General features: G+C 41.3%; 1 protein-coding gene across 6 annotated transcripts in view; it reads left to right on the top strand.

Annotated features, from left to right (window-relative positions):
- The window catches only part of BRCA1 (BRCA1 DNA repair associated), a 63,490-nt gene that overhangs the window by 31,964 nt on the left and 14,780 nt on the right, over positions 1-16,746 (top strand). For 3 of the 6 annotated variants that reach the window (XM_036095502.2, XM_036095510.2, XM_036095501.2), the window contains exons 12-16: positions 2,088-2,259; positions 8,584-8,707; positions 10,682-10,872; positions 12,241-12,551; positions 15,484-15,571. In XM_036095502.2, the coding sequence (XP_035951395.2) occupies positions 2,088-2,259; positions 8,584-8,707; positions 10,682-10,872; positions 12,241-12,551; positions 15,484-15,571 (886 nt within the window). Of the gene's footprint in view, positions 1-2,087; positions 2,260-8,580; positions 8,708-10,681; positions 10,873-12,240; positions 12,552-15,483; positions 15,572-16,746 lie in introns of all 6 variants that reach the window. The other 3 variants (XM_036095500.2, XM_036095499.2, XM_078065783.1) reach the window with 1 other exon arrangement.

The following is a 16,746-nucleotide window of genomic DNA, read 5'->3' as shown; positions in this document are numbered from 1 at the left end:
GTATTCATTCATTCATTCATTCATTCATTTCTGCATTAAACATTGACTGAGTACTTACTACCTGTTAGGCATCGGGAACACAAAAATGATTAAGGAACGATTCCTCCCATCAGGAAGGGTCCAGTATTCCACTTCGATATACTAATGCATTAGCAGTATGACTGAGGTAGTGGGGGATCGTTCCTGATAGTAGATGTAGATGGTGGGGACTTCCAAAGGAGCCATTTGAGCTGGACCTCGCAAGAGGAGAAGAGTTTTTCCAGGTAGAAAGAGAAGGGAGGCAGCAATCGAGGCAAAGACACCGAGGCATGAAATGTCCAGAAAGCACAGTTTTCCTGTGACTGGAAAACAGGGCACATGGGTAGTTTAGGGAAGAAATAAAAGATCAGGGTGTGAAAGGCCTTTTGAATGCTGTGCTTAGGAATTTGGACTTCATCCTGAGGGCAGTATGAGTAATAATTATATGGTGTTCAGAAAGTATTAACTTACCTGAGCAGTGGTATACCACTAAGGTCCTTATGGAAGAAAGAGACATGATAAACATGGCTTTTAAAGAACTTCCACAGTAATGCAGCTGTATTAAAAGAGATCAGAGTAGCATGTTGGGAATAGAAAAGAAGAATAGGGCCAATTCCAGAAACACTTAAGAATTAGAAAAAAAAAAAGCCTCAGTAAGCAATTTGGTTTTGGTCTCCCAAATGTATCTGGGCAATTACCTGCAAGGGAATTTAGGTTATAAAGTAATTCCTTTGGGAAAACCCAAAGGAAAGTTCTCTAATTACAGTTCTCCTGTTACTATTTTTCCTGATTTTCTAACCTATTTAATGGCCACAGAGAGGTTCAGATGTGATGGTCATGCCAGAAGTGACTAATAGGGCTTCAGAAGCTTATCAGATAGCTGTGCACTCGGTTTCCTTCCAGATTTACTGAGGCGGCTCCAGGGCCAGGCTGTGATCAGCAACAGAACTACCCACAAGCACCACGTGGTGGCGATGGCGCTGCCGCAGACGCTGGCCACAGGGCGGTCTCAGGGCAGCAGCAGAAGCCTTTGTGACGCTGGGAATACGTTTTCTGGTCATGAAAACCTGAAAACTGTGAACTCAGTGTTGTGGGAGAAAGTAGATGGCTTGTTTTTAGTAGAGGGCAAAGTCGTTTGCAAGGATCAGAAGCAACGGAGGGTGAAACAGTCTGTTTCCCTGGGGTTCGCCGGCAACCGTTGATGTTCCTTTTAACAGTGATGAAGAAATGTATGTTTTGGAAAGCTCTTTACTTACCAAAAACCTAAGGCTTAGCAGATTTCTTCCTTAAATGGAGAAATAAACATTAGAAGCCCCATAAGCAAGAAGAGCCCATTATCTTGAATTGAAAACAATAACTGTCCTTACAGGATTTCCCAGGGCTCTTTCTGCTAGATCCTTCCCTCCAGCAGGTGATCTCTAGGTACCCTCTCCGGATGCAGAACGGCAACACCATGAGGGCTATAATCCCCAGAACTAGAACGTGCCTCGCATATAATAGATGGTCAGCGAATAGTTGTTGAACAAATAGATAAATCAGTGGATTAGCTCTTTGCTCTCTCTCTTTTAGAAACTAAATGGTCAAAGAATCCCAGAAGAAGAGTCCTCAGCAGCCAGAAATCAGACGTTATTATATGGACTAATCCAAATCTCTTATGAGTCCCACTGTCCCAAATCTGTGAAACACAGCCTGTGTAAAATGTTAACAGAATCATGCTAATTTTAAATATCGTGTTTGAGTACCTTCATTGTAGTTTTTTTTTTTTTTGCTCCCTAGCTTGAAAAGAAAATAACCAGCTTTGAAAGGACATCACAATAAAGCCAAGTCTATTTGGGAGAGTTTGAAGAGTTTTTTTTTTTTTTTCCCCACCCTAACATTATTCTGAAATAATTTCATGGGCATTAATTGCAGGAATATGGTTGGATTAAAAGGTGTTCAGCCAGAACTCATAATTCCATATGAGGTGGTTTTGGTTCCCGTGCTAAAATTAATTGGTGTGACATATTCTTGCTCTCTGGCAAGTTGCTAAAAGAGTGTGACTTTCCTGGTGTCATTTCTTGTGTTTACAGCAGAGGGATACCATGCAAGATAACCTGATAAAGCTCCAGCAGGAAATGGCCGAACTGGAAGCTGTGTTAGAGCAGCATGGGAGCCAGCCTTCTCACAGCTCCCCTCCCCTCCTAGCAGACTCTTGTGCCCCCGAGGAGCTGCTCAATCCGGAACAAAACACATCAGAAAGAGGTTTGTCATATTGGCCAAGCTCTGGTATGTTAAGCAGAATTCTTCTCCTCCCTAAGCCTTTATCTTTCTAAAAGGAGTGGGCCTGGGGGGCTCAGTCAGTTAAGCATCTGACTCTTGATTTCGGCTCAGGGTCCTGGGATCAAGCCCCACAGCTGGCTCCGTGCTCAGCGCAGAGTCCGCTTGTCCCTCTCCTTCTGCTCCTCCCCCTGCTCATGCTCACGCTGTCTCGCTCTCGCTCTCTCAAATAAATAAATAAAATCTTAAAAAAAAAAAAAAAAGTGTGGGCCTAACTCCAACATTTTATGTTCTTTGCTCAGCATAGGTTTGCTGAGTCACTCTATGGGTAATTTTATTTAGAGCCTTGCCTCTGGTCCCTGCTCACACCTAATTTACCTTATAGAGTAACCAAGACAGTCACGAAATGTCATCGTCTGACTGAGTACCCACAATGAGGAGATGCTATGGGGAGCCCATAGGAAAGTGAGTGTGATGGGGGAGACTGGAAATAGACAACCCTTCATTCTAGAAAGCTTAGAAAAAAACAACACTCAGACTTAGTCTTTTAACAGTGGTGTCAGGTCCGAAAGCCCTATTTTTTTTTTTTTTTTAAGATTTTATTTATTTATTTGACAGAGAGAGAGACAGCGAGAGAGGGAACACAAGCAGGGGGAGTGGGAGAGGGAGAAGCAGGCTTCCGGCTGAGCGGGGAGCCCAATGCGGGGCTCGATCCCAGGACCCTGGGACCATGACCTGAGCCGAAGGCAGACACTCAACGACTGAGCCACCCAGGCTCCCCGAAAGCCCTATTTAATGTGTGTTCTGGTTTTGAGAGAGAGCTGTCCTAGGTGTCAGGAATTGCACCATGATCCACAAAAAGTCCAGTTATGCGGGAGAGGCAGGCGCTTTATAACAGCATTGTGGTTATCAACAAGACCAGATGGACCTCTGAGAGAAGGCATTTGGAGTAACCAGGCAGCTTGGAATTGATCAGAAGTGAGCACTGGGGGCACCTGGGTGGCTCTGTCATTAAGCACCTGCCTTTGGCTCAGGTCATGATCCCAGGGTCCTGGGATCGAGCCCCACATTGGGCTCCCTGCTCGGCGGGAAGCCTGCTTCTCCCTCTCCCACTCCCCCTGCTTGTGTTCCCTCTCTCGCTGTGTCTCTCAGTCAAATAAATAAATAAAATTAAAAAAAAAAAAAAGTAAGCACTGAGCTGAGGAATAACGTGGCATAAATGAAGGAAAGTGATCTAGAAGTTTGAGTCTTTAATTGGACAGACCCTTGTGGAAACAGCACATCAGGCAGGTTGTAAACAGGGGCAGATCAGCAGACACATGGGTGAGAGGCTGTGCACAGGCACGGATTCCACAGGGGAGCTGCTGCTTAGGGACAGGCAGGTGTGGTGAGCCCTCCCAAAGTGTTCTTCACTGCTGTCTCCATGATACCTACCCAGCTAACTTAGTGTGAAGGTTCCTTCTTCGTTGCTCCCTTCCACAGCCCTGCTGGGGGCCTTAGGGCCTGCCTTTTCGTCTTTCTAGGAATTCAAGTCTTAATTCTCCAGAATAATGTGGCCCTGGTCCCAGAATGTGCCTTGCAGTATTTTTGTGTTCAGGGAGAAACAGTAGCTCATGCATGAGAAGCTGGGGACTCTGTTGCTATGGCAGTGGTTCAAAATGTATTTCCTTAAATGCATTCTTTGTAACCGTACCTTCATTTAGTCATCTCCCAGATAATGAAGCCCAAAGTCTCGTCCCCAGCACAGTTCTCTTCTTTGGGGTGCTTTCAGCATCTTCAGTCTAAAAACAGACTAGACTTTCCATGTTAATACACAACATAGAAAATGTTATTGTCTGGCTTTGAATATGTGTATAAATCTACTGTCTCCTCTTTGGAGTGTTGTGTGTGCACATTTATTTTTTCCTGAAGATCTGCAGACAACGTGTTTCTTGTGGCTTTCTTTCATTTTAAAATTTCATAAGTGCTATATTTTTATACATTATGCTTTACTACGGATTTGAAAACCTTTTTGGAAATTTCTTCTGAATCTCTGTGTAACATTTTTGTCAGGAGCTTTTATTCTATCCTTTATAGTAAACTTATTCACAGTCTTCTTTCTCATGAAATTATAGCATCCTCAGATTTCTGAGGTAGGTGGGTAAATGTTGAAGCAGAGGGAGAAGCAGGCTTTCTCCTGAGTAGGGAGCCTAATGTGGGACTTGATCCCATGGCCCCAGGATCATGACCTGAGCCGAAGGCAGATGCTTAACTGACTGAGCCACCCGGGCGCCCCTTAAGCAAACTTCTTGATCTAGGAAGGGTAGTTTTGTTTACCTTCAGCTGTATGGACATATTTTTTAATGCGCCTTTTATTTTTGGATAATTTTAGATTTACAGAAAAGTAGCAATGTTAGTACAGAGAGTTCCTGCCGGAATTCTACCCCTTATCTAGTTTTGGTTTCCCTAATATTATCCTACATTACCATGGTGCTTTTGTCAGACCCAAAAAACTAACATTGGTACATTACTAGTAACGAATAAAACTGTAGACTTATTTGGATTTCACCAGTTTTTATTTTTAAGATCCTATATATTTATCTATATATAAAATCTATAATTTAAGATCCTATATATAAATATAAATTATATGTATATATTTTTTAATCTCTGGATGGCAGGATTATGGGTATTTAAGATCCATTATTCTTTTTTTCTTTTTTTTTAAGATTTTATTATTTGAAGGACACTTGGGTAGCTCAGTTGGTTAAGCATCTGCCTTTGGCTCAGGTCATTATCCTGGGGCCATGGGATCAAGTCCCATATTGGGCTCCCTACTCAGGGGAGAGCCTGCTTCGCCCTCTGCCTGATGCTCCCTCTGCTTGTGCTCTCTCCCTCTCTGGCAAATAAATACCATCTTAAAAAAAATAAAATAAAGATTTTATTATTTGAGAGAGAGCACAAGCAGGGAGAGGGGCAGAGGCAGAAGCAGAGTCCCCACTGAGCAGGGAGCCTGCTGGTGCGGGGGCAGGGCTCGGGGGCTGGATCCCAGGACCTCGGGATCATGATCTGAGCCAAAGGCAGATGCTTAACTAACTGAGCCACCCATGTGCCCGATCCAATATTCTTAAAATGATGAAAGCCCTTTTACTAGAGTCTTTACATCAAATGTTCTGCCCTTAGCATAAATCTGTCCTGGGGTTTATCTAGGGGTCATTCCCAAGCCTGCATATTTTTGTGCAAATGTGTGTCCTTACCCATTATAAATTATGTGTACTTCCCTCTACAGGTAAAGCTGTTTCATATCAAGCACTTTGTTGGGTTTTTTCCCTCCTGGATTACCTGTCATTCATGAAGCAAACGTTAGCATTTGTAAGATCACAGTCCGTTACAGTGGAAGTGATTTTCAGACGCATCTGAGCTTTTCTGTCCCGCAGTATGTTCATTCCTGGAAGCACTTGTTAAAAATTCCCAGGCTTCTGCCCTGGAAATTCTGAATCAGTTGGGGTGGGTGGGTTATGTACGTTTTAAAACTGAATTTCATTGTAGGTCCTGTACTTTGTAGTTTATCATTTCTTTTTTTTTTTTTCTTTTTAATTTTATTTATTTATTTGACAGAGAGAGACCGGGAGAGAGGGAACACAAGCAGGGGGAGTGGGAAAGGGAGAAGCAGGCTTCCCGTGGAACAGGGAGCCCGATGCGGGGCTCAATCCCAGGACCCTGGGATCATGACCTGAGCTGAAGGCAGGCGCTTAACGACTGAGCCACCCAGGCGCCCCTAAGTTTATCATTTCTTTTTTTTTTTTTTAAGATTTTATTTATTTATTTGACAGAGAGATAGTGAGAGCAGGAACACAAGCAGGGGGAGTGGGAGAGGGAGAAGCAGGCTTCCTGTGGAGCAGGGAGCCCGATGTGGGACTCAATCCCAGGACCCTGGGATCATGACCTGAGCCAAAGGCAGACACTTAACAACTGAGCCACCCAGGTGCCCTAGTTTATCATTTCTTAGAACTGAATTTCATTTTAGGTCTGTATTTTGTAGTTTATCATTTCTTAGTATCTTTCATTCTTCCCTGATGTTTTTTCCTTTGATCCCCCCCAATACTTTGCATAATTCTTAGTACATAATAGGCAGTAAGTTTATTAAATGTTTGGTCTAGCCCATATTCCCTACCCATGAAGAATATAATAGGTTAAGACCCCCAGAAGAGGGGGTGATTTAAGAGAGACTGTTCCAGGACTTAGGCTCTGGGTTCTGCTTTATGAAATAAGGATTAAGGAAGAAGAGCAGAAAACTTTTGTCCTGGGTTTTTTGTATACTATTGAGTTATCGAATCCAACTCAGGTTAGTTTAATTTCTTTGTAGTTTGAGCCTTATTGTATTGAAAAGAGTGGGGCACCTGAGTGGCTCAGTCAGTTAAGCGTCTGACACTTGGTTTCGGTTCAGGTTGTGGCCTCAGGGTCCTAGGATTGAGCTCCATGGGGCTCTGTGCTCAGCTAGGAGTCTGCTTGGGATTCTCTCCCTCCCTGTCTGCCCCCAACCCTGCTCTTGAGTTCTTGTGCATGCTCTCTCTCTCTCAAATAAATAAATCTTAAAAAGAAAAAAAAGAGCAACTCATATGCCAAATGTTTAGACCATGGAATGACTGTAATATCTGTGTTTGTGTCTGAGGCTCTCCCCTCCACCCCCCGTACCCTTTCACTTTTTTTTTTTTTAACCCTTTCCAGTGTTTAATTGTTTGGTGTGATTCCTTAGACACTACACATGACCCTTTTTTTTTTTTTTTAAAGATTTTATTTATTTTTGACAGAGACAGTGTACAATCAGGGGAAGCAGCAGGGAGAGGGAGAAGCAGACTCCCTGCTCAGCAGGGAGCCCGATGTGGGGCTCCATCCCAGGACCCTGGGATCATGACCTGAGCCAAAGGCAGACGCTTAACGACTGAGCCACCCAGGCATCCCTACACATTACCTTTTATCAATTATCACCCTGTATTTGGGGGGAAATGATACACAGTTGAAAGAAAAACCTGCTGGTTCACTGTAAGACTGCTTGCTTTCAGCAGTTAGGAGTTCCTGTGTTCCTAGAAAGGCACACGTCCAGAAAAGATAGACATAAAGCAAACTAGAAATAATGCATTTGAGGAATAACTTGGGAGATCAATGGTTATTTCCCCCCAAGCTACCCAGTGACTTAAAAAACAATTTAGGGGCACCTGGGTGGCTCAGTCGTTGGGCATCTGCCTTCGGCTCAGGTCATGATCCCAGGGTCCTGTGATCGAGCCCCGCATAGGGCTCCCTGCTCAGTCGGGAGCCTGCTTCTCCCTCTCCCACTCCCCCTGCTTGTGTTCCCTCTCTAGCTGTCTCTCTCTTTGTGTCAAATAAATAAAATCTTTAAAAAACAAACAAAAAAACAATTTAATAAATATAGCCTTTTGTTTAAATTTTTCTACCTTGATTTATGTATTTGAGCTTTTCTAATAGAAGCTCAAAATAAATTACAGTCGTCAGTGATTTTTTAATGGGTAGAAGACATTTGTAATTTTAAGTGTTTGTTTTTGCTTTTTAAAAGATTTCTGCCTTGAAGGCATTTCCTAGAAAGCAGTGGCACAATAATACATTTGGAGGAATTAATAAATAAAAAGGACGCACTAAGATGCCAGAACTTTGCCTTGGGTCTGTTGTGTGTGTTTTCCTTTTCCTGTGCCATTTCATCAGCAGTTCCATAGATTACTTCAAAGTTCCTTATCAGTCAGCACCTTGGATTTTGTGTGTGTTGGTTTTTTGGTTTGCTTTTTTTCTTAGTCATTGAAAAAGGGAAGCAAAATGTCACCTGTTTTTTCCTTCCGACCTCTCCCCTGTTTACCCACAGTAAACAAGCTCAAACCCTCATCCTCTACAGTCTTTGATGTGGAGGCAGTAGAGAATGTGCTTTGTGCTTTCCAGTACTTTCTCTTCCCTGTTATCTAAGGAAACTTCAGGATAATTTATTTTGCTGCAGAGATTAAAAATTAATTTCCTATTCTTGTTTCCTTATCATTCAGGGCCAAAAAATGTATGTTTTTTTCCAGCCTCGTCTCAGCCAGGTATCTTCATTTACTCCATCCTAAAGTGTTTCCTTTCATTGTCCCTACTATTTTTGAGTCATTTAGTTTCATCTGGTGCTGCATCACTTACGTTTACAAATTCTGTCTGATATACTTGTTTAAAAACCAATTTGATTGTCACAGGTTGCTGCTTTTGAAAAAATCGATATCCTCACCTGAATTACCACCATCAGGACAAAGCAGTAAAGTAGATTTCTTTGTTTTCTCATTCCATTTAAAGCAGTATTAACTTCAGAGAAAAGTAGTGACTATCCTATAAGCCAGAATCCCGAAAGCCTTTCTGCTGACAAATTTCAAGTATCTCTGGATAGTTCCACCAGTAAAAATAAAGAACCAGGAACGAGAAGGTAAGAAGTAATAAATGTCAAGTTGTAGTATCTAAGTAACATCTTTACTTATATTGAACTCTTATTATTAAATTTTTTTCACCATCCTTTTTCTGTTTTTTTGTAAAGAACCATTTCTAACCTCTCATTGCCCCAGGACACTTCTTTTGTTTAATTGCACGTAGGTTTTCTGGATCTATACAGGGCATGAGCTACGAGGTCAGAAATGCACAGTAGATCTGTTCCTTTTGAAGGGCAGAATAAAATATAGAACTGAAACCTAAACAAGCCTGGGAGCTGAGGTAGACCAGCAGCCCTTGGCCCTGATTGAAGTTTTGGCCTCTCTAGAAAAAGTTTAGCTATTGATTTACCCCACAAAAATTCAGAATATCTTTCAGGGATGTCTATGCAAATCATTATTGAGATAAGACTGTGTAGCACTTCATATTTTCAAAAGTACTATATCTGCTTCCTCATTGGATCTTTACAATACTGTGAGGGTAAAAGAACAAGTAGGGACTGTTCTTCCTATTTGATAGTACAGGACAGAACCTGCATCTTACCACTCTAGGAAGGAAAAGGAATTCATATTTATTGAGTTCCTACTGTGTGTCAGTATACTTTTATTTTTTATTTGTCTTCCTGAAAATAGTGACAAGTTGTCGATAATCTAATCATACTATCTTTCAAGCCTCTTGAACTAGGATATATTTTTGAGGCTGGGAGACTGACATTGTGGCTGTGACAGAGAATGCAAAGATCTGGCCTCCACAGGCGCTAGCCCATGTTTAGAGGGAATGACTTCATTGCCATGTTTTAATCAATTGAGCTAACCATCCATTTAATATTTACACTAAATATCCCTGTACCTCCTCCTCCTCCTCAGTGTACCCTACAGAGACTTCTATTAAAGAACCTACGCATTGGGGCACCTGGGTGGCTTAGACAGTTAAGGGTCCAATTCTTGATCTCAGCCCAGGTCTTGATCTCAGGGTTGTGAGTTCAAGCCCCACATTGGGCTCCATGCTGGGGCGGAGCCTACATAAAACATATATTGAATATATATTTCATATATATTTCATATATATATATGGAAAAAAAAGAAAAAATACCTACACATTGATTGAATGTCCTCTCTCTACTAGAGTACCTGAGAGCGGCAATTCGGGTTTTGCTCATCTTTAATGCACAAGGCCTACTTTTATTGCCTGACTTGTAGTAAACACCCAATAACTGTTTAATAGACAATTATTTAATGTATTTTAGTTATTAACATTATTATGTTATAATATCTTCTATAACCCATTATAATAGATTATATATTATAATAATTTTATTATTTGATTATTTAATAACCAGAGTTATTTAAAGGAAACTCTTAATAATGCATTTGAGGATGAATTCCTCAAATCTCTTAAGTATCGTTTAAATCTGTTGCTAAGTATCTTATTCCGCAAAGCCCTAAGCAGCTGAAAGAGTGGAGGACAGAATCACTGGGTGCACAGTACTTTATAGCTGGCTTTTGTTTTGAGAATGGCTTTGGACATTGAAAAGACAGGAGGTAGGGATGATTCTGTGAATTCTGCTAAAATTGGGTAGAAAGAATGAGTGTAGAAATGTCAAGATTAATCAGCTTTCTATTTTCATGAGAGATCTGATTCTAATACATCCATTTGGACTCAAGTGGAATAGCGTATAGAATTTGATTGAGTGAGTGGGAGTGGAGAATTTGGTGAAATTTGCTGACACGCTTTTAAACAGCTGAGAGATACCCTGCCTCAGCCCAGGCCGTAAGGGGAGCTGTTATATGTCAGCCCTGACACATTGGCAGGCTTCATGAATCTAGACTTCTGGGCAGTCACTTGGGTTCTTTTTTCGCTAGTCATTCCCCATCTCCCTGACAGTGAGCTGTTCCACTTGTGTGTCCGCTGCCCGGGAAGTATGATGAGTCCTTTCACAAACTGTGGTGGTGTGTTTCTCCCTTCATCCTTCTAGGTCTTCCCCTTCTCAATCCCGGTTGTTAGATACTAAGTGGTATGTGCACAGCAACCCAAGGAGTCTTGAGAACACAAACTGCCCTGCTCAAGAGGAGCTTGTTAAGGTTGTCAGTGTGGAGGAGCAACAACTGACCAAGTCAGAGGCGCGAAATTTCATGGAGCAGTCTGATTTGCCAAGACCAGATCTGGGTACTGTTTCATCTGTTCTAATGGAGAAAACAACGTCTGTTTTACTTTGAATCTGACCTAAAGATATTTTGGTTAACGAACTTTTCAGATGTCTAGCATGTCTAGTCTATCTATAATGAATGCTTTTCTTATACTTAAACCCATTTTAGAAAAATAGCTTGAATATTTATCCAAATTGACATGAAAATTATTGCAGCTCTTGATCTGTCTTTATTGGTTTAACTCTAACAGTTTTGAGGATGGGAGTCTTGTGTGCTCTAAGTATTTTATTTCAACTGTTAAGTAAGAATTCTAGGGCCCTAGGGGTGCCTGGCTGGCTTAGTCAGTAGAGGATGCAACTCTTGATCTTGGGATCGTGAGTTTGAGCCCCTCACTGGGCATAGAGATTACTTAAAAAGAAAAAAAAAGGTAAAAAAATAAAGAATTCTAGGGCCCTAGAAAAAAGTTTTCAGCCTGTCCTTTATTGAAAAATGAGTCAAATCTCCAAAGTAAGCTCTTATTTTATGAATTAATGAATATAAATGATTATGTATTTTATGCCTTATAAATCACTTTAAATGAATGGTGTGTTTTATGGCTTATAAATCAAAGTTTTAATCAGTAAAGAAAGTTTTAAATTAGTCCTCAAAAACATATTATCATAAAAGGTGCTCTTTGGCACCTAAATGTTGTATTTGGCCACGTACATTAAGGTCATTTTAGGAATCTCACGTGTTCTCTTTAGCTATGCTTACTTCCTGATGGAGTGACATTTTCTGAAGCGTTTCAGGAATGGTCTTCTATTTTTAATTTGGTAATGATATCTGATGATTTATTAGGTCAGAAAGACAATGATATAATGGATAAAGAAAAATCAAGTATTTGTCTAATTTTTCAAAATTGTTCTCCTTCCTTACAAAAGTATCATGCTCTTTATGGTCATTGTTAAAAAGTTGGAGAATATAGGTAATAAAAAATTTGAAAAGAATATTTAAAGTTACTTGTATTGCTGTCATTAGCAATAAAATGCTGCCATATTTTTTTAGTCAGTTGACTTAAACTTTTTATTTTTATTTTTATTTTTTATTTATTTATTTATTTTTTTAAAGATTTTATTTATTTAATTGCGAGAGAGAGAATGAGAGACAGAGAGCACCAGAGGGAGGAGGGTCAGAGGGAGAAGCAGACTCCCCGCTGAGCAGGGAGCCTGATGCGGGACTCGATCCCGGGACTCCAGGATCATGACCTGAGCCGAAGGCAGTCGCTTAACCGACTGAGCCACCCAGGCGCCCCTAAACTTTTTATTTTTAAAATACAGAATCATGAAGACTATTTGTAATTCAAGATTCATCATCATGTGGGTTAAACTTCTTCCCCTGTGCCTTTCAGAGGGAACCCCTTACCTCAAGTCTGGAATCAGCCTCTTCTCTGCTGACCCTGAGTCTGATCCCTCTACGGACAGAGCCCCAGAGCCAGCTCATATCAGCAGCATGCCAACTTCAACCTCTGCATTGAAATTACCCCAATTTCAAGCTGAAGAATCAGCCAAGAGTACAGCTACTGTCCATACTGCTAATACTGCTGGGTATAATAAGAGGGAAGACAGTGTGGACAGGGAGAAGCCAAAAGTTATATCTTCAACAAAAAGAGTCAACAGAAGAATATCTATGGTGGCATCAGGCTTAACACCAAAAGAATTTGTGAGTGTATTTATATATCTCCCTAATGACAGAGACTTCTTAACATATTGCAAATAGTTTTAAATAGGTACTAGCAATGAATAACCTATAGGGAGAAATCTAGGAACCAAGAACGATTCTATGTAATCTAATTTCCCTTGCTAATTTCTGAAGATTGGGACCTAGATAAAGCTGTAGCATGGACTATTTTGTATATATTTAAGAAAATAATTATTAAGTATTAGCAGAAAGGTTATAGTTTTGGGTATAATATAGAGCTTTTTAATTTTAATTTTTTTTATCTAAAAAAACAAGTAAGTATAGTTTTATTTATTTATTTTTTAAAGATTTTATTTATTTATTTGAGAGAAAGAATGAGATAGAGAGAGAGAGCATGAGAGGGGGGAGGGTCAGAGAGAGAAGCAGACTCCCTGCTGAGCAGGGAGCCCGATGTGGGACTCGATTCCGGGACTCCAGGATCATGACCTGAGCCGAAGGCAGTCGCTTAACCAACTGAGCCACCCAGGCGCCCACAAGTAAGTATAGTTTTAATCCCCAGAGGAAACACCCTGGTTATATCTGAGTGAACTTATGAGCATAATTAACTAAATCCAACTTCCAAGCAAACGGACAGATAGTGGCATTTCTCCGGTGTTTGTCTTTATCCTGGCTTGTAATACAGTTATTCAATAGCCCACTCTTTCATTTCTTTTTTTTTTTTTTTTTAAGATTTTGTTTATTTATTTGACAGAGAGAGACACAGCGAGAGAGGGAACACAAGCAGGGGGAGTGGGAGAGGGAGAAGCAGGCTTCCCACCGAGCCGGGAGCTTGATGCGGGGCTCGATCCCAGGACCCTGGGATCATGACCTGAGCCGAAGGCAGACGCTTAACGACTGAGCCACCCAGGCGCCCCCCGCTCTTTCATTTCTGCCCTACAGCACCCCTTCCCTGTTAGGATTTGACATGTCCTTGGGCCCCTGGTATCAGAAATAGGAATTGTTTCAGATTATAGAGAAAAATATCCATTAAAATATTAAGACCACTAAAAATTTTGTTTCTGCTTGGGCTGAGTGTAGATTTCAGACATCATAGGAAATTGACCTCCCTGGTAATTAATCACCATTGGTATCCTTTCATAATAAAGTAGCTGAATGAATATTTCTTTAAAATCATAAGATAACACACCAGCTTATCAGATGGTTGCAATAGCGGGTGCCATTTATTGCACTCTGAGAGATGACCAGGTCATTCTTAAGTATCCTTCTTAATATATCCTTCCTAGGCTTCCTTTAAGCTTTTCTTAATATAGCCTTCCTAGAATCATTTCTTGTCCTCTCTATAGGTAGTGGCTCAGGGGCCAAATGTATCCCCCTACTAAAAGGGCAGAGTAACCTGTGTCTGCCCTAGTAGATACAGTAAATAAATTTTCATCAATAATGCTAGAATTCCCATCTCAAGACCATGCGCCCAGATCAGCTGTTTGTTCTGAAAATTCATACCTTTGTCTGCTTATATTGCTCTTGATCATTTGCCTATACATCTAGAATTCCCATTTATTCATTGAAAATTAGCATTCCCCTTTCCTTTGTTTCGTGAGTTCAGCTTTTCAGAGAGGCTAAAATGATCTAATCTTTTCTTGCCATGGACAGCTCGGAGCTGCAGATTAGACTATAAGTGACTTGGGTACGTGTTGTCTTTAGGCAAGCCAAGGAGAAAACTTTTCAGCTCCATTCAGACTTGCTGAAGTGTGGTAAATTTATTATGAAAGCTGCTGACTGTAGTACACATGATTAATTCCAAAGCCCATATTAAGATGATCTTTTCAGCAGTTGCTCTTCTAACTGAACACTGTTTCAAGGCTGGGATTTCAGCAATTAATCAGTTCAGAATTGCTAATGAACCTGGCAGAGGGCAGTGGCAAAAGGGGGAGGATGTCATTAGCTTCTCTAGCCTCCCTTTTGCAGTGGCCTGTGGCAGTAGGGAACAAGGCAGCTTGAAAGAAAGATGCCTGCTTCCCGTTGCAGTATTGCACAGCGCAGAAATATTGGCATGGGGGGCCATGACTAGTACATGATGGCCTTTGGGAAGCAAAGTTGTTTACCAAACAGTAGCTACTGATTATGTCAACTGTCCACAATGGAACTGGTTAATCCCTTTTACTGCCTATTGATTCTTATTTGGTTGATAGATAATAGCTAGAAGGCTGGAGCTTTCTTTTGGGAAGCATCTGAGTCTCCTCCAATCCTTATCCTTAAGAGGAATTGATAGTGGGGCGCCTGGGTGGCTCAGATGGTTGGGCGTCTGCCTTCGGCTCAGGTCATGATTCCAGGGTCCTGGGATCGAACCCCGCATCGGGCTTTCTGCTCAGCAGGGAGCCTGCTTCTCCCTCTCCCTCTGTCTCCCCCCTGCTCATGCTCTCTCTCTCTCCGTATCTCTGTGTCTCTAATGAATAAATAAAATCTTTAAAAAAAAAAAGAAGAGGAATTGATAGCTTTTGCACTGACCTTTAGAAGCGTCTTGACTTGAATGTTTTGTAACTATCAGAGGGTTGAACCTTGTTTTTCAGCCACATATCTGTGGCATAACTTTCTGAATAGGCTGGTTACCTCTTGACTTATAAAGTGTAGGCTGATAAACCTAAATTATAGTAGAGTATCACTCGGCAGAGAAACGGTCTTAGGGAATCAAATGATATCTGCTATTAAAGGGAAAAATTATTATTTTGAATCCTGGGTTGTAATTCCGTGTCTGTGAGCACAGACTATTTTAGAATTTTTTCCTCTGATTTCTACATAATTTTTATTAAATTACTACTTATTTTGGGATTTCAGGCATGTTCGAATAAAAGGGATGTACCTTTTGTGAGGAAAATGGAGAGTCAAAGCTAGGGTAACAGTCTAAGCTGTGTACTAGAGGTAATTGATTATAATGTAATATTTGATTTGATTTCAGATGCTTGTGCACAAGTTTGCCAGAAAACACCACATCACTTTAACTAATCAAATTTCTGAAGAGACTACTCATGTCATCATGAAAACAGGTATACCAAGAGCCTTACAGAGCATGTTGCATCTGTTGCATAAAACTACATGAAAAAATGGGAGAATTTCTTAAGCAAAAGCATGGATGACAGTCTTCCATCAGTCAATCAGTTATTTATAAAAGAAAAATAATAGTTTTGCTCTGTCCTGACCCCCTTTGGTTTGGGTTAAGATTTGGAGAGTAGTGAGCCAGAACGGTGAGCCACTTCTTGTCCACCGTGCCTCAACCACCCTGTGTGAGGGGCTCTCTGATAAGGCAGAGCCCAAGTCCTGGAAGAACACGTGGGGCAAAGAGAGGAATGAAGCGAGTTCGCACTCAAACTCCGGGCATTTGGAAACGCTCACTCCGTGTCCACTCCATGTCCTAGCTCCACTCACACACCCGGATTGAGTGTGCTTGACAGTTTTTCAGGAAGCAAGTCCACTATCAGCTCTGAGGTAGCCTAGCGTATGAACCAGGAAAAAGAGAAGGGGAAAATTCACTTGTCCTACACCTTCCTCTTTTTGAATCTTCATTATGGCTTGTGTGATAACGGAGACTTCAGAGGCTTTTAGCTAAATCTAAGTAAACATTTCAGCGCTGCTGAAAAAGCTCATTTGAAGTTGGGCCTTATGAACATAAGCCTCGTGTCCAGAGCAAGTGAAGTGTAGATTCGGACCCCTGCACTGCCTCTTCTGTGGGAGGGACTGCCTGAAAGATAATGTGCTCTGCTTCGAGCACCATGCTTTCTTTTTAAGCTGGTCACTGACCACCTAGAGTGTTTCTCCAGAGGTAGATGATGAGGATGGGGGAAAGGAAAACAAAGCAGTATTATTTGAAGAACAGAGGAAAGAATGGAAAGACTGAAGGCAACAAGCCAGCTGTCTTCCAATATTCATAGAGCTGCTTTCTGGAAGAGGAGATGAACTCACTTGTTGGGTTCCAGAAAGCAAAGAGCAGTGCACACAGCACCCAGAAGATGCAGACTGTAGGTCAAGTCTTGAAACCTTCCGAACAGAAGTGACTCTAGAAATATGGTGGCCCTCTCCAGGATGTTTCTGTCGTATAGCTGTTGGCACTTGAACATAAGGGTCCAGGCTCCTTGGCAGGGACACAGTGCCTTAGAACCTCAAAGATCTTAGGTTTCTAAGGTGCAGAGGCTGTACCACAGGGTCAGAGGATAATGCTTACAGG

This window comes from Halichoerus grypus, chromosome 2 (assembly GCF_964656455.1).
Source record: "Halichoerus grypus chromosome 2, mHalGry1.hap1.1, whole genome shotgun sequence".
Lineage (NCBI taxonomy): Eukaryota > Metazoa > Chordata > Mammalia > Carnivora > Phocidae > Halichoerus > Halichoerus grypus.
The sequence above is the reverse complement of the archived record's forward strand: the minus strand, read 5'-3'. Positions and strand labels throughout refer to the sequence as shown.